Source organism: Penicillium crustosum (assembly GCF_028827405.1).
Source record: "Penicillium crustosum strain IBT 35664 chromosome Unknown utg000003l_segment0_segment0, whole genome shotgun sequence".
Classification (NCBI taxonomy): domain Eukaryota; kingdom Fungi; phylum Ascomycota; class Eurotiomycetes; order Eurotiales; family Aspergillaceae; genus Penicillium; species Penicillium crustosum.
Window position 1 is genome coordinate 2289273 of NW_026623124.1, and position 22425 is coordinate 2311697.

The following is a 22425-nucleotide window of genomic DNA, read 5'->3' on the forward strand; positions in this document are numbered from 1 at the left end:
TAGGTACTCAGCGCTATTGCTAATGCATCAAGATGATAATACAAAATGCATTACGCGTTGGGAACAGACAGCTTTGAGATATTTGTCTTATCGAAAATGGTGGTACAAATCGGTGGACTCGTCCGCTTTGCTCCATTTTCGTCTCTGCTTAAAGGCAGTGTGATACCCGACGACGACAATATATTCAACATTACCTGTCGAAAAAAGTTTGAACATTTTCCCGAGACAAAAATGCCCGAGTCAACAAGTCTCACTTTCAATCTTCTCCCTGATGACATCAGGCAAAGCTCCGCCATTGGCGCGGAAGTCCAACTGCCTCCAGGAATGTCCATACTGGATTTGGACCGCTTAACCGACCACGACAAGGATACTCTCCGAAAAGCTCTTTTCGAAAATCAAGTTGTGGTCATCAGAAAGCAAAAGGGCATTGACCCTACCGTTTTACCAAAGCTTGCTAAGGTTTTCGATCCCAATGCATCCGACATCCATTCCGCCGGAGAGAAAGCTGTGAGCGACCCAAAGAACATCTTATCTGCATACAAAGCAGGAAGGATTCCCAGAGCCCCCCAGGTTGGCATCATTGGCTCGGGGAAGTTCCAGGATTATGAGGGTCTTAAGGAGTTGGAGGTGGTGCATCTTGTTCGTATCCCCCATCCGGCTGACATTCCAAAGTTTTGTATGGCTGACCAGTGAGATAGGATCACACCTTGTTTCACGAGGAGCCTCTCAGTCAAGAGGAATTAGATGACGGCTATACCCGCCCATACCGCTGGCACATGGATACCCCTTTCTATGAGCGTCTGCCAGGCGAAGTAACTATCCTGCACTCAATCCGCATTCCCAATGTACCGGATCAGAAGATCAAGTTCCCCGATGGGAAGGATAAGACCATAGGTGCTGGAGCTACGGCCTGTGAGTAAACCGAATAAACGCAGATAGGTCCACCCACTGACTGAGTATAGTCTTTTCCGGCGCTCGTGTATTTTCTCTGTTGACGCCGGAGGAACAAGAGTTTGCTCTCAATACCACAGTCACCTATGCTCCCCAAGCATATGAGTATATCCGCCAATGCAAAGCATCCGAAGATGGTCTGACGATCCCCAATTTTGGACGGGAGGTACCAGTGGAAAAACTGTCGGAATGGGCGTGGGACAAAGTCGCTGAGCACCCAGTAAGTTGCCTTTCCGACTTCACGCAATAGAGAGGAATATCGGCTCACAACGTTTACCAGATGGTCTGGCGAAACCCACTCAATCCCAACCGGCCATTCTTCCAGGTGCATGGCTGTTGCGTTTACAAGCTCACCACACGCAACCCAGCAACGGGTGAGATCACGGTGATGGATGACGTTGAGAAGGTTAGAGAAGTGGTATACAAGATGCAGAGTAAGATATATGCTGCTGAGAACATCTATGCCCACCATTGGCAAGAGGGTGATGTGGTCATTTTCCACAACAGAGGCGTAATGCACAGTATTACTGGCCAATTGGCCAAGTACAAGGAGCAGGAGGACAAGAGGAGGTTACTCTGGCAGTGTACAATGACAAGCACAACTCCCCCCAGGCCCTTCCGGGATTACGAGGGAGTCAACGACACAGGTTATACTATGGTATGAATTAAAGATATAGTAATGATCGAACTAGCTCAATGAAAGAGTCGCTTCGAGTGATTGCGCATTTTCGCTTGTCTCAAAACTGAAGTGGGTCATGTAGAGTGTGGAACGTCCCATTAAACCATGCATCGAAATCGATGTCTTCCGCTGTATCCCAAGCCGGTTGCATTTCGTTAAAATGTGCACCGATCACATCTTGGGAATCAGTATTTGAGAATCTGCTAACTGATGTGTCAGGGGTATCGGGCCCAATATTCATTCTCGTAAAGGTTGAGAACTTGGCCAGAATTTGACCAAAATCAATCATTTTGTTGCCAAGTCCTGCAGAGTCTGAGGTTACGTCGGCAGTAAAGATAGCATCAATCAACGCGACACCTCGCTGAGCAAGCACGTCATTAGTTCGATCAGCAAGGCGGGTGCGGGCCGCGACTATCGCATCCTTGTGAGTTTGGGCAATAGCAACCTGGGTCTCTGCAGTTGCATTAACCTCGAAGCACATAATGACTGCAGCGGTAATCGCAAATGCTGTATGAGTCCATATCGAGATGTCCCCTTCTCTTATGATTACCTCGTGCTCGCGCAAGATTGTCATTGCAGCGGCAACACAAGTACGTCTTGAGTAGGTATATGTTTGATCATTGAAAGAGCGGAAGAGAAACGGGCGATGGATCATGATAATTTTCTCGGCTGCAGTGATAGCGAGACTTCGCCGAGCGATAGCAAGCCATGGAATTTGTGCTTCCTTGGTCTTATCGACACGCAGGAGGAAAGGGGGTATGTTTTTCACAATGCCTCTCATTTTCTGGTCTATATGCAGAATATGTTCGTATTGCTCTCGAATAGGCTTTCTGGATTTCATTGGACCCAATCCGTCAACTAGACCGGGCATTAACTCCGCCAGATTCACGAGCACGCGGATATACGTGCTTATTGTTGGAGATGTGATAGGCATATCTGTCAAGTCATAGTCATCTGCGTTCATTGGGGGACCTGTCGAGAAATGCATCGGAGAGATGCTGTAGGTGTCGGTAAAAGGTATGGCGAAATGGTCTTGAATGATCATTTGGCACCATACTCTCTTTCCCACTTCTCGTTCCACCTTCTCATCCCATTCATCTTTGTTTTGAGCAGGTTTTGCTGAGTGGTCTTGAATCTTGTGGATCCCGAGGCATTCGGCAATGCGTACTGCTGCATTGAATAAAGTTGCGTTCAGTTGGCTCAAGCCAAGATTATGGGCGACCTCGGTTGATATGACAATTGCCTGAACAGAGTATATGGAGAGATTGCTTAAAAAATGTGAGTTGTAGAGGGTTTGCACCATAGCAGAGAACAGCTGTTGTGTAGATGGTATTGCCTGTAGGTCGACAGCAACAAGTTCTCTTACTTTCGCACTATTTTGAATTGAGCTGACGGTCGCACTCAAGACAGAAAAGTACAGCGCTTGCCATAGAGGGTCATCAGATCTCCCAGTCTCCCAGAATAACTCGCATTGCTCGAGAAATGTTGGACCATGGATGCAGTTATGATGCCAGGCCACATGGCATATATGGAATTTTATCAGCTTCTGCGCGTCGGTAGTGTTGGGAAAGGAGGAGTCCAACCCCGGGTTGAGTCCATTGGCTGGGAAAGGGCCTGATAGGGATTGGGTCCCATCTTTCCGATACTGGCATGAGCACGTCCTGTGAGGGAAGCATCCTGCAGAGTTACGACCCCAAGCAAGATGTTCAATAGCCGTGAGAAGCGACGAGTCAATTTGATGTGCAGTGTTTTCAGTTGAACTGGGCGACACCTTGCTAGGTGCACGGTCCTCAGTTGTACTTGATTCCTCTTGTGCCGATGTGGGGTTGGATACATCTGATTCTGTAGGATCTTGGCCGGTCTCCAGCCGAAATATTCGATTTTTGATCTTTTGAACAATATGAGGTACTGGACCAGGCGGGGACGATTCAACGTCTACCAAAAGCGAACGTAAAAACTGAATTTCTGACCCATGTTGCACAGCGTTGCGTCTAAGCTGGACGACTTCTATCGAGCACTTCAGATTCAACCGTTTACATCTCGAACAGGGATTTTGTTTGTCGCATTTGCGTTTGCGCTTCGTGCATTCTGCATCATGTCAGTCACTTATTAGGCCGCAGCAGCAAAAGATCGCCATTTACCTCGGCAGGCTTGCGGCTGACGCTGCGAGACGCGCACCGTGGCCGCTTGGTTTGACGCGGTGCCGTTCATTGCCCGTCAGCCTTGCATTTCAATGCCGTTTTCTTCTCAGCTTGAGTTGATACCTCCAGGCCTATATTTTCCGCTGCTACCGGGAGAAATGGAATGTGCGGAGGTCGGGTCGGGAGTCTTATGGCTCGGGGGCTTGGCATTGATAAGCACTCGGATCGACCTGAGCAACTACCGACACCCATAACATCCCGAAGTCTTAATCTCAACGGCTAGCTGATATTGGCAGTACTCTATACTGATGTGATTTATCTCGTTTTCGCTTTAAATAGTTCCCCAAGGCGTGAGATTTCGCAGGTTCTTTACAATCACATGTGACAGATCCAGTAACCTCAGCTACCTAGGTAGATTTCTTCAAATCCCGTAATCCAACTAGTGGACTTCCTTCGATTTTAGAAAAGTCATGAGCATCTAAACATGCCTGTCTGGAGTTTAGGAAGCTAGGCTCGGCTCGCGCGAAGACATCATCTTCGTATGCCGCAAGGGAGGATAACAAGGCTTCGGAATCGAAGGACCTGGTGATCGAAATAGCGATCGTTAGTATGAAACGAATCAAAGAGAGCTGCAGATAGTCTGATACATACCTTGGCTGGCGCATATCGACACGTTTCACGAGATCCAGCACATCGACGATTGCGTTGTTGGCGCCTTCTCCACGGACTAGTTGAGGTTAGAAATGCTACCATGGCCGCGAAATAATGGCCGGAAGAATCACATACACATAGTCATTGTGTGGGCCGAGTCGCCCATCAAGACCACCCGAGGATGCGCGTGCGCTCTGCCCCGGCTGAACATCCAATCTTCGATGCGAATCGAGCGCACTTCCACGTCGTCGGGAAGCTTGTGTACCAGCGAGCGGAAAGGTTCCGACCAATTATCAGTCAACTTCTTCATGAGGGCGATCCGCTCGGCGTTTGCCTCTGGGATAGGAATTTCCTTCGAATCTGCCCAGGAGGTGATGATTTGACAGTGGTAACGGTCCTTGCTACTATTCTCGAAGTTGTTCGGGGTATCGAGAACTAAAAACATCAGTAACGTGTAGAGAACAGAGGCTTTGGCGGACTCACAACTGAAGAATAGGAAGACGTTGGACTCAGGATGTGAGCCCTGGAATATGAAAGGGTCGATTGACTCAATGCCGCCCAGCTCCTCCGCGCTGTATAGTGTCGATGCACCTAGAAGCTGCACCGGCAACTGGTTCATCTGTAAACCTGGGTAGAGAATCTCGCGTGTGCGCGACCGTGAACCATCGCATGCGACCAGTAGCCGCCCGGTATACGATGTGCCATCCTCAAAATGCGCGGTGATTTCATCAGCTGTAGACTCGATACTACGAAAGTTTTTGTTCCACTGAACGGTGTTAGCGCCCATCAAGAGTAAGAAAAAGAAAAAAGAGATTATTCCAAAGACAATAATATTACGACTTACTTCAACATCCACGCCGGTTGTCAGTAACTGTCGCAAGCGAACGCGACTGACGCGAATGCGCTCCGCGGCAGGAATATTGTATAATGCGTCTCCCGACTTAAGGTCAAAAAACTGGAAGCGACCGACGTCGCCTCGGGCAGACGCTTCTTTGTTGACGAATGTTTCAGGGAACCGCTCCACGAGGTGTTCTGGCAATAATTCGCGCAGGGCGGGGAGTGACCAATGCAATGTCAGACCCCATCCACCACTTCGGGCATCAATTGCGGAGTCTCGATCGAAGATCTTGAACGGAACATCATGTCGCTGAAGGTACTGGGCCAGTACGAGGCCACTGATACCTGCGCCGATGATCAAAATAGAAGAATCAGACATGGTGAACAAAAGTACGAAGTAGTGTGCACAGTTCAAATAACTCAGTTCGGTTTGATTGCCTCAATCTATACGGAGTACTCCGTACGGAGTACAACAAACCATGTCTCACCCCGCTGGGTTAACTCTGTGCCAAATCATACAATTAGTCGTACCATTAGCTAGACCAATTTCTGTTGGGAGTCTTGCATGGAGACTTCAATACGGAAATTATCCGTAATCCTGCTAGTGGGCTACCTAACCCGAAAGGATTGAAAGGATCATAATAAGATTTAATAAAGGCTACATTGTCCCTTGGGACGGCTTGGGCCATGTTACGGCAGAATGATGTTGATTGGGGGTCAGGCTACGGGGATGAACGTTGATTGGAGGATATACATAATACCGCTTTCCCACCTGGGCAAGCCTTCCGTCGGGAGCTACCTAGGGTATCCGTTCAAATTGAAGTGATCTAATTTGAGTTTGTGAATGAATCAAGGGCTGAGACTGTTGCCTTGTACTAGCCAGACTTAGATTAACGAAGTTACATTTTGATTACAATCGCTCCATCCCGGGCTCGATTTGATCCTATGGCAGGCACATTTGCCGCATTGTGCATATGCACGGAGTACAGCGTAGGTACTTGGGGCACGCGGATGGGGATCCACTGCCGAACGGGTTGATCCTGTGGATCCCGTCTGGGCCAAGATTCGGCCAACCAAGTTGAATCAGAAAAAAAAAAAAAAAAAAACACCCAAAAACCTTTCGTGTGGAAATTCAAGATCGAAGATTTCTCAAGTCGGCCGGCCATTTCTGCTATTAGTACAAAGTAAAGCCCAAACTTGCTGTTTCTCGGATGTTGCAACCGCAAAAATATTATTGTCATAAACTCAAACGCCACAAAAGGCAAGGGGTGCAGGGGTACACAGTAGAGGGGTAAGCATGAAAGAAAAGAAAGAAAAGAAAAAAAAAAAAGCAAAAAAGGACTAATAAAATTTCTAAGATAATTAGTACTTGTATGAATAATAAAAAAAGGACTCGATACACAAGCCAAAATTTGCGCCAGTTTGGCGGGTCATCAAGCTTCCTATTTGGTTGACCTGCCTTCCGTAGAAACTCTATACTCTACTGTCTTCTCGATACCCCCATGCTCGGGCTCCCGAGTGGCCAAAATGAGCTCCTCACTCGGTGTTCGTTTCGGCTGCCTTTGTCCGGAAGCAGTTGACCGCATGTGCGAATTCTGATCTTTCGACCAATTATCCATCAAGTAGCTTCTGCCTTGACTGTCATAATAATACTGCTTTGATTTGTCACCAGTCGAAGCGATTCCCCGCACGAGGCCCTTGAGTAGAGGGGCTAGGTATGGAATGCAAGTGACGATGTTCTAACACAGACAAATTAGCCATTATACTTCAGACAAAACTGGTCATTCCACTTACGCCCACGTTGAACTCAATAGTTCCCCACAACACAAGCATTGTCGAGTTTCCGTCTCCGAAAGCCACACGCTGAATCTGGGTTAAGCGCATGATAGAGCAAACCGTGGTGAAGAGGCCAAGGAGGAAGAGACACACAACGCCGGCCTTTTGTGCGACTTTTATATTGAGACCGAGGAGCAATGGAATGGGAAGCACGATAATGGTCACATCTGTGATGATGGTGTAGATTGCGAGACCGTAGAATAGGCCTCCCACAGGAAGGCAGGTACCTGGTACATGGTTGTTCCATGATCGTCGAATCTGTTGTGGGCGAATACTTGTCAGCTTGTGGTCGCATGTGGGCTTTGTATGGAGTGACTCTTCCTACTGGTGTGCAATTGAAGATCAAGCTAAGAGCACCGGCGATATGACCCAACGTAGATGCTGCAATAACAATCCAAATCACAATTCGGTAAGCACGCTTTGATGTTCCAGATATCAATCGAAGATAGCTCAGGCAAAGTGAAGCCTTGAACCCTGCGATGCCAACCTGGTAAAAGGGCCGTCCTGCATAGTTGATCTATTTTCGTTTTTGTCAGTTTTCCAACCAGATGTAACCATATAGTGCCTAACTAAGGTGCAAAAAAGGATACTGACCTTAGAATATGTTACATAATTTGCTGCCGGCCGTTGCTTCAACGGCAGTCCTAGTCCATATCGGCTCTCTGCGACTGTAAGCTTCATGCGGCTACGGGGAGAGTTGGCGATGCCCACGAGAAATGCAGAGTGCACTGTATATAACGGCAAATACCTGCTCAAGAATTAGTTGTATTATCCCTTGTATCAGATTCAGATTAACTTACCATGCTGGCAACCATCACATAATCTGCTGCTGCCCATCGACTGGCCCGCGCTCGAAGGAAAAGTCTCAGGGAAACTGTGATAACCATTAAGATGGTAAGACTCAAACATACGCCAAGAATGAGAGGATACTGCGAGGCAGCCTCCACCTCGGGCGAGGCATTGTGTACCCAGCCCATTATTGAGGAGAGAGCGTGTGAAGGGGCAGGGGGAGAGTATAAACGAGAACATAATCAAGCGCCTACAAAGTACATGGGTAAGGAGATCGAACAAGGATTTCTTTTATGCATAAGGATTATAATTATTAAATAAAACATATGAAATATATAAAATATAAAATATATCAAAACCCAAAAATGCTCGTCCCAAGGCACTTTCCTGTTTTGAAATAGCACCGATGATTGCCGGTCATGTACTTTATGCTCCTCACAACACCGGACTCCGTACTTTCCCGGACGTTCAAGGTTATTCCTGCAATATTACAGATATTTAGCTCACCCCCTTTCTTATGTTGTAAACTTCACTTCCCAACAAGGAAAGGTTCTGGCGGAAATAATGCTTCTAATTTGCCAGGTGGGACTACGTGTAGCCACGCGATCTCCACGGTGGTTGCGACGTTATTTATGCTTTTGTCGCATGAATCCTTGTGTTTCCCACTAGTTTTTTTTCCACTAATATTTTCCCTTAACTTTCCTTGCTTTTTTTTCTTTCCTTCACCACTTCCCTATTGACTACACTGTTCCTTGTCTGTTTCCCTATTGTTCCCTGCTACGATGGGTGAAATCCAACCAGAGGTAGTACCGCAACCTCCTGCAGATCAAGTTGATGATGCTGTGGTATATCTCAAGGGCCATGAAAATGAGGCGCTTGACTCTCAGGTTGATCTGAGCGCTTTACGCCGTAAAATTGATCGGCGTTTGATGCCTTATATGTTTTGTTGCTATGTTCTGCAGTTTTTGGACAAGGTCATGCTGAACGTGAGTTGCACATTCGATTCAATCATACGGACCATGTTATTAATGCAAGGGTGTATACAGTATGCAGCTGTTATGGGGATCAAAAAAGACTTAAAACTCGTCGGCAATGAATTCTCCAACGTTGCGACATGGGTCTTCATTGCCTACTTGATCGCGGAGGTACCTAATGGTGAGTATTTTATATTCATATCCCCGGCTAAATTTTCTTGGAGTATCACTGCTAAGCCTCAATTGACAGTTTATTTCTTACAGAAAGTACCGCCTGCCAAATGGCTCGGCGGAAATGTTTTCCTCTGGGGAGTTGCGGCTGCCGCCTCCGCTGGCGCCCAAGGATATCAGAGCCTGCTGGCAGCTCGGATTTTCTTGGGTATTTTTGAAGCGACAGTAGGACCATCCTTGATGCTTATTAGCAGTCAGTACTACACCAAAAGCGAACAAGCTCCTCGGTTCACTATATGGTACATGGGTCTTGGTGTGGCCCAGATAATTGGAGGCCTCATATCTTTTGGATTCCAGCATGTGCATCATGCTTCACTAGAAGGCTGGCGGATTATGTTTCTTGTTCTAGGGTTGGTGACATCTGTTGTCGGTGGTCTCACATTTTTCTTCATTCCGGATACACCGATGAAGGCACCCTGGTTGTCGGATAGCGAAAAGGTGGCCCTCCTTCAACACGTTAGCGAAAACCAGACTGGAGTATGGAGCACAACTTTGAACCTGAACCAAATCTGGGAGGCTGTCCTCGATGTTCAGCTTTGGCTCCTGACTGTGATAACAATTCTGGTGTGTCTCACATTCCCACTTTCACCCCTTGCTCCAATTATCCCCTGCAGTTTTATTGACCAATATTGAATAGATCTCCGTGTCAAGTGGTGTGGTGACGACATATTCCGCGACTTTAATTGCCGGATTTGGTTTCTCCGGTCCCATCTCAGCCCTTCTCAATACCCCTGGCGGCATCGTTAGTATATTTTTCACCCTTCTCGTGGGTTTCGGCATCCGGAAGACTTCCAATCGCTGGGCTTGGAATGTACTCTGTACCATTCCTGGAATCATTGGCGGAGCATTGCTATCCTTCTTGCCCAAGACCAACAAAGCTGGTGTCCTGATCGGTATTTATCTTGTCAACGCAATTGTAGCAACTCTTCCGATTCTATACCAGTGGACCATGGCCAACTGCGCTGGACATACCAAGCGTGCATTTGCTAGTGCTCTTGTTGCTGGGTCCTTTTCGGTCGGAAACATCATTGGCCCACAGACATTCCAGGCACGCGACGCACCGCAATACCACCCAGCCAAGATTGCTGTTCTTGCAACACAGGCTGCGGCGGCTGTACTCTCTGTGGTGCTCTTCATATATTACAAGTGGCAAAACCGCCAAAGAGACCAGACAAAGCGCGTTGATGAGAACAGCGTCGACGAGATCAAATGGGCTGGGCTCACTGACAAACAGAACCCTTCCTTCCGTTATGTCTACTGAACATTCTATGGATCAAAGCTTGAATTTGTACTGTATATATATCACCATGGTTTTTATTCCCTTCGGCCCAAAATGTTCACCTGATTGGCCTACCATGAGGTTTCTTGAATACATATTTCCATCGTTTGAGATGGAGTTGCTGATCATTCGTCCCAAAACTGACAGTGACTCAGCCAATTTCTTCATCTTAATCCACATCTCTACCGGAGTTGACTAGGTGTCAAATTGTAGTTCTTCGGCGAGTTTAAAATCAAAGTCATTCATCCCCGTAGAATTACAAAAATCTCATACTTCCTAACTATATACTCATAACATCTGACACATCCGAAGACGAAAGACCCACTTTACCCATAATCGACCGAGTATCTCCAAACAGAAGACCGTAGACGCCCAAGCAATCTATCGGCCATGTGGATTTCGCTCGTATATGCGCTAATCCCAACCCCGGTCGTCCACACAGTCGGATCCGAGCCAGGTGGCGGCTGGTGTAGTTTGGAACTCATCCGGCAGGCTGGGCCGCACGCTGATTGGACACTGTACAGCCGCGCGGAGTCAACTTTAGGCATGGGTCTACCTTGCATGACATAGAACCTTGAGAGGTCTCCTCACCAAGATATGCTCCAATCAAACCTCCAAGTTTTCGGCTCTTGGACCTGACATTGAGTGCTCCGCGCCCATATTGCTAGGTCATCCCCTAAGAGGTATACATATTGTCAGCCTTAGAACAAACATATATTTTCGAGATTTGATGTTGCACTACCCAGATCCTGATAACCGAGTTCTTTTAGCTAGCGTGTCGATGCTCAGACGGACTGAGAGACCTTTCGGGCTCTGACGATCATTCCGTGAGACTGTCATAACACGCACTATAACCCTATATAGTGGGGTCTTCACAGAGACACCATAGACTAAAACCTCAGGGCCAGGATCGTAAAGTCTGAGTCGCAGGTACTATACAATGAAGGCATATGCCACTCGCCTGTGGATCTTCACTATCAGTTCCTAGTCTGGGCTAAGCTCCACAAAGCAATTTCGGAAGTTTCTATTATTATTGCAGGTGCCCTACTGCGCCCATGATCCTTCAGCTCCCCCTAACCATTGTTTTACCGAGGCTTGGCGAGATCAACATAATAAACTGCCACATATGCGCATATTACCGCAGGGATTAGAGTAAGACACGGGATGTGAACCCACCTACTCCGCAATGGTTCCTCGATTCATAGGAAGAGGTGCCCAGCGCAGCCGCGAGTATAGTAGGGGATTAGCGCAGCCTTTTCACGCGGTACACTGCTTCGTATATTGCATGTGTTAAGTGTACGTCGCACAAAATTGGCAAAATACTCTCGAATTCTCTTCTCCCTCCCCAATTTCCTGTTCATTGGGCACACCGCTGATCTTGAACCCACCGGGAACCTGGGTTTGGAAAATACCAGTTGGGTCGTACTTTTTAGCAACAGTCCGAATAAACTCCACATTTTTGGGGCCGTACGTGGACAGAGGATTTTGGTTGCTGTTGGCATAGTTCAGGTAAATGAACTCATTGTCGGCTCCGATTGACTTCGAGTAGGTGGTCAACTCCTCGAGAGCATTATTGGCCAGATGGTTGAACAATATATCATCGGCCTCATCCTTCCACGAATAGTCAAAGAGGACCTCTGCATAGGAGTGTTAGATACCAATAAAATATGTTTGGGGGCACTTACGGAAGAGGTTCTCGTCGAAACGGTCGAGGCCCAGCATATTGCCACCTAGTTTAGTACTGTGATCAGTGAACAGTTTGGGCCAAGGCTGGATCATGGTGGACATAGTGTAGTCATCTCCCTTGGCACCTGCCTTGGCCTCCTCAATCATTCTGTTGTGAATATCGACTGTGTGCTTCATCACATCCAGGTTGTTCACAAACGAGGCTGTGAGGAAAATGTCGCTGGAATAGGTTAGTGATTTATCTTAGAGCGGGACAATTTAGGAAACCATATACCGATATCCAGCTGCCTGACCCAGCTCCTGGGTAAGGTTCCAAATATTAGCAATACGCATCGAGCTGCTAGTATTGGTAATAGTTATGAAGTCGTCCAAAGCCGCAGGGTAAGCAACCGGGGAGGTATATTCTAGAGCATTGGCAACCATATTTTGGTCGGTGACAGAAAGGTACCCCCAAATGCCAATCCAGGAAGCGTATGGGTCATTTTCAAGGTTGTTGATGAACTTGTGACCAGCCTCAAGGTGCTGCAAGGTAGTGCTATTGTCATATGTGACGATCCCACCCCAAAGCTTGTCGCCGTCAATGACCTTCATATCATACTTGGTGACAATCCCGAAGTTGCTGGATCCACCCTTCAGAGCTTTGAATAGATCCGCGTGGGAATCCTTATTGGCCTCGATGATCGTTCCATCAGCCAAAACAACCTCGTAGTTCACGACGTTGTCGCAACCGAATCCAACACGCGCAGTGTGGAAGGTATTGCCACCTGTACTAGTAAAGGATTTTGTCAGTCACATTTCGATGTGATAACATGTTTGGTCGTATTTTACCCCCGAGTAAAAATCCAGCAACGCCCACAACACCAGAGCGGCCACCGGGCACTGTCACATTATCCTTTGCCAGAGTTTCATAGACACCTCCCCAGCGAGATCCCGGAAGAATAGAAGCAGTGCCAGCGCTCTTGTTGTACGTGGTGTTGTTCATCAACGACAGATCAATGGTCACACCATCAACTATATTGTTCGCTCCCGCCCAGGTGGTGTGGCCACCACCGCGAATAGCAAATTTGCAAGCTCCGCCATCAGCAGCAACGAGCGTGGAAACGGCGAATGAAACCTCTTGAGCCGTGCGTGGCTGCAGAATACAGGTCGGCTCGAGCTGAACATTCTCGGCCCAGTAAGAGCCGATCGATGTCTTGTAAGCAGCACTGCCGGGATACACGACCTGGCTCTTCAGAGCCGTGGCTCCCAAAACTGAGCACTGTTTGGTTGATACTTGGTCAGGTCATTTGTTTGTATTCTTTGGAATCATTTGGAATAACTGACGCAGGTCTCAGATGTGGTCGCATGGGCAGCTTGGGGCAAGGCACTGATACACAGGGCTGCAACAGCAGGAGTAATATGCATGGTAGAGCGATGTATAAAGATTCAGTCGGATGTTCTACTTCTTCCGTCAGGTATTTCCGGGGGCAGCTACTGGTATTATAGCTGAATGCGACCGGGATTTCAGTAACATAAAGGTCTCACGCTGTTGGATAGTCGATCGTGAGGAGACCAAACGAGCTCCACTAAATGATACACTAAAAGATTTAGTGAACGTAAACCGGCACGCACCGCCCTTTGGCCCCCATAGTAGGTGGGGAAGGAAAATGCCATAACAGCTAATGAAAATTGGAGGTTGGTGCCCAAACAGAGCAATCCGTCTGGTCATACTATAAATCAAGGACCTGGGGAATTGACAAAAAAATGAATTTGAAGTCAAACTATCTAGATTGTTAGCAAAAAGGGAACAAGGTTCTGACATGGGTACTGTGAAGTATACTCCCATCTGGGTAGATAGGGATTGTGGTAAAATGTATTGGGGACAAAGAGAGGAGAGAAGAAGGGTTGAACAAACAAGCAGTGGTACGTTAACATATTGCACAATCCTTGTTACAGACTGGCGCAAAGAGATATTTGCCACGACCCCCCTAATGACTGAAATGGCGTGGGCATCGTGCGTGAAGGAACTGCAAGATAAAGCTTTTATTTTCCGCGAGAATGGGCATGTTCGTGTCCTTGACACAGGATCTACATGTGTCGATCGGATACGACGACTCTGGGCTCTGGACGGGGTGTTCGCTGTCAAATAGCAACATCCGAACTGCCACTGGGCTTGCATTTGGTGCGCACCCAGATCTGAATCTTTTGGGACATTATCGGTCGATCAAACTGTACCTGGTCGACTCACACTAGTGTTTGTTCAACCTGTAATGTACCGCCACAACAGCATCGGATTTACTGACCTTACCAGCTTGAAGTGTAGATCCATCAACATACCTCTCTCCAACCAGTCTAGTTCACGTTCTTGCTAGGCAATTCGGAGCTAGTATTCGTCGGTTTCCGGGGAGAGGCCCACTTCTAGTGCAACGCCAAGCACCAAGAAGCATTAACAAGCATTTATCGTCCACATCTTGGCGGCATGTCTTGGTCTCTTTCTGAGTGTGAGCGATGATATAAGACCAATCACGAAGTGTTATTGATAAAACCAAGCACAAATCAGAAATAATATGTGGTGCCCCCGCTCACTAAACTAGAACCGGAAATTGTGAGCCTTGCGAGCCATGCACACGTGTACTCCGTAGGAGTCCCCCATCCATATCGGGGAGCCCGCACTCCGGCGGACCGCGTTGATGGCTCTCACACAAACATGAAACTCAAGATCTAGGAGCCATAAGCTCCTGTATCAAGGTAGCGGGAAAGAAAAAAGAAAAGCGACATCATGACTCTTGAGAAAAAGGGAAAGCGAACTGAGGGAGAGCTTGATGTATCCAAGCTCGTCCACGGGTTGCTGGTCAGCTGACTAACGCAGTTACTAGGCCCCGGGGGTACCTAAGTATCGTCCCCATTATGCAAAGGGAGTTTCCTTCTACCTAGGTAGTTCCGAGAGCCGCTTTCAATCCGCACTTGAGCCTACTTCTCTCCTGTCTCCTTTACATACATGGTAGCTTGCCAACCAGAATGTCTTCGAATCCTTATGTGGCCAACGAAGTCGTATTGGCCGACGTCAGCGAGCCAATGATGCAGGAAGAAGGTCAAGAAACAGAAGGTACGAGTAAGTATGCCAAGTTATCAAGTGTGCTGTTGATCTCAATTGTACTGTGCTTGGCGACTTTGTGCGTAGCGGTGGACAATACGATAATTTCGACCGCTGTCCCTCGAATTACCCATGACTTCCACAGCATTGACGATGTGGGTTGGTATGCATCGTAAGTTTTCTACCATTCGTCAACCTAGTCAATGCCGACGCGAGATTTGCGTAAAATACTAACGGATCCTTAAATAGAATTTATCCATTGGCCTCTTGCGCATTCCAACCTTCCTACGGCAAAGTCTATACGCTCTTCTCCAGCAAAATCGTCTTCCTGGTAGCGTTGCTGATATTCGAAATCGGAAGTGTTGTATGTGCTACTGCACCCAATTCTCATGTTTTCATTCTTGGGCGGGCATTAGCAGGTCTGGGCTCTGCTGGGATACAAGCAGGCACCACACTCATTCTCGCTGACTGTGTTCCGCTACGCCAGCGACCGACATGGAACAGCATCATTGGTAGCATGTTTGCAGTCGGGAGCGTAGTTGGACCTCTACTGGTATTTATACACTTTTTTTGTGAAACGATTTGTTACAGTGATTGACACTTGGAGCAGGGGGGAGCCTTCTCGGATACAACTACATGGCGTTGGTGTTTCTATATCAATCTTCCAATCGGAGGCGCTGTCATGATCTTCATAGCACTTTTCTATGACGGTAGCCGCGGCGGCCACAGAACATTTGAGTCGACCGGACTTCGAAACGAGATCGCGCGCTTCGACTTGGCTGGTACTTTCATATTTATATCGGCAACAATTTGTCTTCTCTTAGCACTCTCATGGGGTGGAACCACATATGCATGGGATAATGCTTGCATTATAGCCCTGTTAACAGTCGCTGGAGGGCTATGTTGTACTTTTATCGGTGTTGAATACTGGATGAAAGACAGCGCCATTATTCCTTTACGTTTACTACGCAAGCCAAGTATATGTGCAGCAATCCTTTTTGGCCTTTGTCTTGGAGGGGTATTCTTTGTATGTGATTCCAACGCATACCTCATATTCTATCTGGCTAACTAAGATACTATTCCTATTCTAGGTAAATGTTTTCTACATACGTGAGTATTGAGAAATAGCTGGAAAAATGATGACAAATACTAATCTAGATTTCAGCGCTATGGTTTCAAATAGTCAACGGTGTCTCTGCCGTCGAATCTGCAATCTTGTTTATCCCATTCATGCTCAGTGTCGTTGGCGGGTTCATGTTTGCAGGCTTTGGGACCGCTGCAACAGGATACTATACACCATTTGTCTATGCTGGCTCAATCCTTATGTCAATAGGTACTGGCCTTCTGATGACTGTTCAGCCTCGGCATACCTCGCGAGCCAAATGGGTCGGATTTCAGATCCTGTGCGGAGCCGGAGTCGGGTTAGGCGAAGAGCAAGGACTATACATGGTGCAAACGACGCTTCCTGAAAATGATGTGGCAACTGGTATCGGCCTGGTACTATTCGCGCAGACGCTCGGCGGAGCCCTCTTCGTGTCAGTTGCGCAGGCAGTTTTCCTGAAAAATATCAGCAAGGCACTCAAAACACTGGCCCCAAACCTGAACCCAAAATCTGTTCTGAACGGTGTATCAGCGGGCTCTTCTCCGGAATTGCGGGCGGCTTATGCCCTGGCGATCAAAGACGTTTTCCGTGTTGGGCTTACACTGGGAACGGTCTCGAGCCTAGGCGCGATGCTGTACGACTGGAAAAGTTTGAAGACCAAGCGCGATAATGGAAACGGTGAATGTAGCAGTAACCATGAGCTCGAACATGTCACGGAAGCTCGAAGAGAGGATAAATAAGGATCAACATGCACACTATAGACAGAAAGTGATGGATGATTCAAGGGATCAACCATCCCCCAACCTTGGCGCAAACTCGGCCCGGCCCGTGGTTTCCACCAGTCCCGAACGGCAAAAGATAACCTTGTATTCTAAATCGAGAACACTTCGCCGTGAAAATATCTAGATTGCCCAATCTGTAAAAGTTCACACGCGCTAGCAAAATTTGTCTGTAACCCCGTATTGCCGGGCGAATTCGGATATATATAATCGTAACATCACACGTTCATTTGGCATCCTATCATTTATCTTCAACATTAACATTAGTTCCCATAACCTTTCCGAGACTTTTCTCCGCCGTCTCCCACTCTTTCCTAATAACACCCAGTACCCAGTCACCCCTGGGCCGGAGTTTAAATTTGAGCTCCCTCGGCATTGTCATGAATCCTACCACGACCATCGCCCATGGATCCACCTCTTCCCCATCTGCGGGCTCGATGTCAAACGCCCACAGTAAGCGAGCAACATGCATGAAAGTCCCATCCGTAGCGACCTTTTTTCCTTGGCAGATCCGGCGGCCCTGCCCAAAGACCGGCAACGGAAGGTCCGTCCGCAGTTTTTCTTCTCCGCCATCTTCCCGCCGGAGCCACCGCTCAGGCACGAACTCCTGAGGGTCTCCCAGCGCCGGATCAAAGACCTTTTCGTCTCGACCGATGGCCCACGCATTAGCCATGAGAGTGACCCCCTTTTTAATCTTGACACCATTGAACTCGTCATCTCGATCTGCTCTGCGAGGGATAGATCCTGGCGAGACAGGCCGCCAACGGAAAAGCTCATGCATAATAGCGTCAATGAAGGCGAGTGCCGACCGGTCGGAGAACTGCGGGAGGCGGTCACGTCCGACGACTTCGTCGAGCAAAGCGTGCGCCCGTGACATAAAGGACGGTTGGTCCAGCGCTGCAATGAACAACCACAGTAGCTGCCGCGGTGAAGTCTCCATACCTCCCTGGACAGACGTTGCGAGAGTAAAGGCTAGATCGAGGTCGGGGACACCATCTTCAGAGTACTTCCCCGCTGTTGCGATGGCCTGCTTAGTGGAGTTCCAGCCTGCCGAGTCCCTTCCGTGCCGGAACAGCCGCATGTAGAGGTCAGCCTGTGCGGCGTACAGCTTGTCAGCCGCTCGTTTCCAGGGTGACAAGAATGCAGGCAGGTGGCGCAGAGGCGGGATAATATCTGGAAGGCCGGGATTTGCAGCGAGGTAGGTTACTTGGGTCTGGATGTCAATGATCTCATGCAAGATATGTTCTTCAAAACTTGGGATGCGCAAGCCATAATGCAGAGCAAGTATGACACTCGATTGAGTGCGCTCAAGAAGTGGATAGATGGTTTCTGTGCTGATTCCTTGGGAAAGCTGCTGTGCAACGTTTGAGAGATCAAATAATAGCTGTTTGGACTCGAGCTCCATTAAGGGGTGATACTGTGGGGCGGCGAGAGCGCCCAGACTGGGGGCTAGAATACGGTGGTGAAACTTGAGGTGATCGTCGTAGTCGTGCATCAGAGTAAATTTCGACTGCCCGGGCTCAGCCCCCGTGATCATCTCCATGCTGACAGAGGGCGGACGATTGCTGTACCACTGGCTGCGGCGGCTGAATAACTCGGTCACAGCCTCATATGAATTCAAGACCACAATCGGTACGAGCCCAAAGAGCTTCGGTACCGCAATGGGACCATTTTCCCTCGTCCATGAGTCCCAGTTCAAAAGCGGTTTCACAAGGGGGGAGCTATGGAGGTCACCGATGAGGGGAAGCTTGAGGAGGGGTTTTTTTTCTTCCTTCTTTTTCCCTGTGACAATACAGAGCAGTGTCAATAGACCTATCGCGACCGCGGCCGTCACCTCAATAATAGGAGTAGTAGCCATATCACGTAAATAAAGGGGTTAAAACCACGTTTGACATATCAGATGCACTGCGGAGGAAAGGGGGACGCAGTTTTACATAGCGCCAACATGATGCATAATTCGGTTATTGCGCCAAGCGATTACCTACACTAGGCCAATGGTTTGTTGTCAAAACACGCTAACAACATGCCGGACGGTAGATGTACTCCGTATTAGTGTATAGGGGCACTTGGCGCACCAATGAGCGTCCTAACAATGAGGAGACGTTTCCCTGTCATATGCCGAAGAGCCAAATTGTTTTTCTTTCAAGTTGATAATAATATTGTTGTTAATCGGGATATGCTGGGTCTTTCAACCTTCGCGTGATTTGAACTACTAATCTGTGCAGAAGAATTCGCCATCTGACTCGTTCTTGCTCACTATCACATATTCCCTCAAGATGTCCTGCGTGCATTATGATTTGATGCCAAATTGTCGAGGCTGAACGGGTATTGCCCCCGGTGCAGCCCAGGATTTTGGCCCCGGGCTAGCCTTGACATGCCGTGTTGGCTGCAGATTGGTTTCAAAATCCCTATTTAATATCGTCCCCGGATTAATTTAGATTAGATTTTTTTCTGCCTGCAAGATGGGAGATGGTTGTTACCTTTCCTATAGAGACGCCAGCCCAAAGGCAGGTCTTGGGCGTAGCTATCGCCTTCTCCATCCTGGCTGCCGTAGCAGTATGTCTGCGACTTCTAGCTCATCATCTCGCGAATAAGAAATGGATCACGAGTGACTATTTCATAATTGCCGCCGCTGTGAGTATTTGCCTAACCAAGTCGGAATTTGTGCTAACAAATACAGATATTTGCTGTCGGCCTCCAGTCCATCAGCATCACGGGTGTGATACAAGCGGGCATCGGTTATGATCATGTCACTACGATTGCAGCCACGTATGGACCCGGCCCTATCACCAAACTCCTCCAGCTGATTATCCCATTGCAATTTCTTTGGGTTCTGAGTCTCAGCTGTACAAAAATCTCCATCTTGTTCTTATATCTTAGCATCTTCCCCGTCACGTGGGTCGTGCGGGTTTGCTGGACAACAATGGGTGTGATTGTGGCCTGGACTATTGGCACAATACTGGCTGGGTGTCTGATATGCCGGCCCATTGCATATAACTGGGACCATAGCATTCCTGGGGGATCCTGTGGAAACCAAGTTACCTCCTTCACCGTGACGGGGGTCATAAATCTACTTACCGATGTTGTTGTGCTGGTGACACCTATGCCGCTGCTGTATAGTCTGCAGATGGCCACGTATAAGAAAGTGACGTTCATCACTATTTTCGGCCTGGGAGCAGTGTAAGATTTGCACGACAACTGGTGTAAAACCAAACGCAAATCTCTTTACTAACCTGGAATATAGCACATGCATCATCAGCGTTCTTCGTATCTCCATACTCTCCACAATGGACTTCGCCGACATCACTTACTCGATTCCCCTTGCCAACATCTTCAGCGGCTTGGAGCCCTGTCTCGCCGTCATCCTTGCTTCTATTCCTATGATGCGCCCCCTCATGGGACGTTCGAAATACACACCTGAGGTGACAGCTCATCCATCAAATAAGTCTTCATCCCCATCTGGAAGATCTAGGTCTACTGGCGATAGCGAGTTCCAGCCGCTTCAAGATGACTCGAGTGAGCTGTGTTTGCGGCCGGTTGGGCCACAGCATAAGGTTGGTGTCGCAGTTCCAAACCCCACAAAGCCGAGAGAGATACCTCGTGGAAGCGAGGATTCTCTTGAAGCGGGGGAGAGCAGGGATATGGATCAGATGCAAAATGGAGGTTTGGGGATTTCAGTCAAGCAGGAATGGGCTGTTTTGCATGGACAAAAGTAATGTCAAGACCTCGTTCCTAGATCTCTCCAGGGGTTCTATGTGCTAGAAATATATTAAACTAGGTCATATACGCCTTACTGGCTAGGCATCTAACTGTCATTCGCTCTTTCCAATCATTCAGTCTATTGTACTTTCCATTCACTTTGTCCGATTGTTCATACTACATTGTTTCCGATCTACATGGCTTCTCATTTCAAACCCTCATTTCGAAACACTCGCGTCTCATAATATTTCTTCTGTTGAAAATTCTCTTCTTTAAGAAACGCTTCTCAACATCCCGTCAGTAATCTACAGGATGTTATTCAGATATCTACTCGCGTTGGTGATCCAACTCTTCTGGGTTGCTCTCGGGGTTGCCAACAAAGACGCGACAATTGTTTACCTCCCACAACGCCACCAAGATATTCAGAAAACTAACATCATACAGACGATCCCATGGGTCACAGATGCACCTGATTACTTCCACGGCTATGGAGGCAAGGCAATAGGAGCTGTATGTCTCTCGTCTGCTTCTCCTATGGCTAATTACTAACAATAAACGCAGAACGATGCAACAACAACCTACGGAATCAACTGTCTCTCGGACCAAACAGCCTGTCACAGATTTACGCCAGATCTGACTGTTATCTATGGGCCTAGCAGTAAGAATATAACAACACCATCACCTTCCAGACAGGACATTATGCTGACTTCTAGATATAGCATATGACATGGTTGCCAATGGCTATAAATTCGACTTCACCTCAGGTTGCACGCTCATGGGCTCTCCGACACCTACAGGCGCGTCTTGCACAGAAACAAAATCCTTGCACGAAACTAGTACTGTCACCTCGGCCACAGTGCTTGTTCCAGCCATGGGCGACGATTCCACTCTCGGAATTTTCCCCGCAACCTTGATCGTGACAGATACTGGAGACTTCCCCGCGCCTTTTACCACGACTGAAACCACAGCTTCTGACGATTCTCATGTTTCAACTAGTGGCGCGAGTTTGATTGCGCCCGCGCCCGCGACCGCGACCACTACTACCTTTGGATCTGCCTCCGTTTGGTTCCTGAATTCGACAGCCATGACAACTGGTGGCCCAACTTATTTCGGCAATGGAACTTCGCCGGTTAACAAGAATGCCACGACAGTGACGGTGACCGTTCTTGCCACCTCTATCCCGTGTCATTGTAAATGTGACTGCGGACAAAACCAGACCGCTATTGCCACCGTCACTGTTCCAATGGCGATAAAAAACCACGGAGTCAAGAAGGTTGCGCCCGTGGTATTCCTGTGTGGGATTGTAGCTAGCGCTATGTTCTGGATTTGAACTTGAGGTGTGAGCTAGGGGTTGGATGGTTCATTTTGACTAAAATGGACTTGCCATTTTGTCTATCAACCATATCAAAGTTTGAACCTATGGTGAGATAGGGTGAATTTTAGGAACACAATAGTTCGAATATGATATTTGACTCCGTACCTAGGAATAAATTCCGCGTTGATTTGTCAGTATAAAAATAGAACAGCCCCGTATTGCTTGGTAACGCTTTGATAATATATCCGAAATTGTGCTAGTGCTGATTAATTGTGGTCTTCATCTCCGCTTACTCACGTGAAGAGGGGCTCGGAGACTGTTAATTCCGGCCGCGAGGTTATGTTGCACGGTGATTGGCTGAAAGTGGCCAATCTACACCGAGATATGGGGCCATAAGGATCAA

At 48.0% G+C, this 22425-nt stretch overlaps 11 protein-coding genes across 11 annotated transcripts; 6 read left to right on the forward strand and 5 right to left on the reverse strand.

Annotated features, from left to right (window-relative positions):
- Window positions 1–231: 231 nt before the first annotated feature.
- N7487_007928 (TauD/TfdA family dioxygenase) lies at window positions 232–1615 on the forward strand (the record flags this gene model as incomplete). Its single annotated transcript, XM_056875658.1, has 4 exons — window positions 232–639; window positions 699–912; window positions 963–1171; window positions 1232–1615. The coding sequence occupies 4 exons, from the start codon at window positions 232–234 to the stop codon at window positions 1613–1615; spliced, it is 1215 nt and encodes a 404-aa protein (XP_056727846.1).
- A 73-nt stretch (window positions 1616–1688) lies between these two features.
- Window positions 1689–3887, reverse strand: N7487_007929 (uncharacterized protein; the record flags this gene model as incomplete). The annotated part of the gene is made up of 2 exons (XM_056875659.1): window positions 3772–3887; window positions 1689–3718 (listed from the first exon to the last, which is right to left on the reverse strand). Exons 1-2 carry the CDS (start codon window positions 3839–3841, stop codon window positions 1689–1691), a joined length of 2100 nt encoding a protein of 699 aa, XP_056727847.1. The 5' UTR covers window positions 3842–3887.
- A 291-nt stretch (window positions 3888–4178) lies between these two features.
- On the reverse strand, window positions 4179–5638 carry N7487_007930 (FAD-dependent oxidoreductase; the record flags this gene model as incomplete). Its single annotated transcript, XM_056875660.1, has 5 exons — window positions 4179–4353; window positions 4423–4498; window positions 4558–4857; window positions 4906–5188; window positions 5267–5638. The coding sequence occupies 5 exons, from the start codon at window positions 5636–5638 to the stop codon at window positions 4179–4181; spliced, it is 1206 nt and encodes a 401-aa protein (XP_056727848.1).
- Window positions 5639–6701: 1063 nt separating this feature from the next.
- N7487_007931 (uncharacterized protein) lies at window positions 6702–8072 on the reverse strand (the record flags this gene model as incomplete). The annotated part of the gene is made up of 4 exons (XM_056875661.1): window positions 6702–6998; window positions 7054–7353; window positions 7421–7612; window positions 7896–8072. The coding sequence occupies 4 exons, from the start codon at window positions 8070–8072 to the stop codon at window positions 6702–6704; spliced, it is 966 nt and encodes a 321-aa protein (XP_056727849.1).
- A 594-nt stretch (window positions 8073–8666) lies between these two features.
- On the forward strand, window positions 8667–10350 carry N7487_007932 (putative MFS transporter; the record flags this gene model as incomplete). Its single annotated transcript, XM_056875662.1, has 4 exons — window positions 8667–8870; window positions 8931–9039; window positions 9109–9653; window positions 9727–10350. The coding sequence occupies 4 exons, from the start codon at window positions 8667–8669 to the stop codon at window positions 10348–10350; spliced, it is 1482 nt and encodes a 493-aa protein (XP_056727850.1).
- A 1341-nt stretch (window positions 10351–11691) lies between these two features.
- On the reverse strand, window positions 11692–13458 carry N7487_007933 (FAD-binding oxidoreductase; the record flags this gene model as incomplete). The annotated part of the gene is made up of 5 exons (XM_056875663.1): window positions 11692–12005; window positions 12054–12274; window positions 12329–12818; window positions 12883–13312; window positions 13378–13458. Coding segments are annotated over 5 exons (1536 nt in total), but the record flags the coding sequence as incomplete, so codon positions are not given.
- A 446-nt stretch (window positions 13459–13904) lies between these two features.
- On the forward strand, window positions 13905–14183 carry N7487_007934 (uncharacterized protein; the record flags this gene model as incomplete). The annotated part of the gene is made up of 2 exons (XM_056875664.1): window positions 13905–13956; window positions 13990–14183. The coding sequence occupies 2 exons, from the start codon at window positions 13905–13907 to the stop codon at window positions 14181–14183; spliced, it is 246 nt and encodes an 81-aa protein (XP_056727852.1).
- Window positions 14184–15051: 868 nt separating this feature from the next.
- Window positions 15052–16969, forward strand: N7487_007935 (MDR family MFS transporter; the record flags this gene model as incomplete). Its single annotated transcript, XM_056875665.1, has 5 exons — window positions 15052–15299; window positions 15377–15680; window positions 15738–16154; window positions 16219–16237; window positions 16293–16969. The coding sequence occupies 5 exons, from the start codon at window positions 15052–15054 to the stop codon at window positions 16967–16969; spliced, it is 1665 nt and encodes a 554-aa protein (XP_056727853.1).
- Window positions 16970–17249: 280 nt separating this feature from the next.
- On the reverse strand, window positions 17250–18866 carry N7487_007936 (cytochrome P450; the record flags this gene model as incomplete). The annotated part of the gene is made up of 1 exon (XM_056875666.1): window positions 17250–18866. One exon carries the CDS (start codon window positions 18864–18866, stop codon window positions 17250–17252), a length of 1617 nt encoding a protein of 538 aa, XP_056727854.1.
- A 611-nt stretch (window positions 18867–19477) lies between these two features.
- On the forward strand, window positions 19478–20724 carry N7487_007937 (putative integral membrane protein; the record flags this gene model as incomplete). The annotated part of the gene is made up of 3 exons (XM_056875667.1): window positions 19478–19642; window positions 19689–20188; window positions 20253–20724. The coding sequence occupies 3 exons, from the start codon at window positions 19478–19480 to the stop codon at window positions 20722–20724; spliced, it is 1137 nt and encodes a 378-aa protein (XP_056727855.1).
- Window positions 20725–21019: 295 nt separating this feature from the next.
- Window positions 21020–22037, forward strand: N7487_007938 (uncharacterized protein; the record flags this gene model as incomplete). Its single annotated transcript, XM_056875668.1, has 3 exons — window positions 21020–21217; window positions 21269–21365; window positions 21427–22037. The coding sequence occupies 3 exons, from the start codon at window positions 21020–21022 to the stop codon at window positions 22035–22037; spliced, it is 906 nt and encodes a 301-aa protein (XP_056727856.1).
- Window positions 22038–22425: the final 388 nt, after the last annotated feature.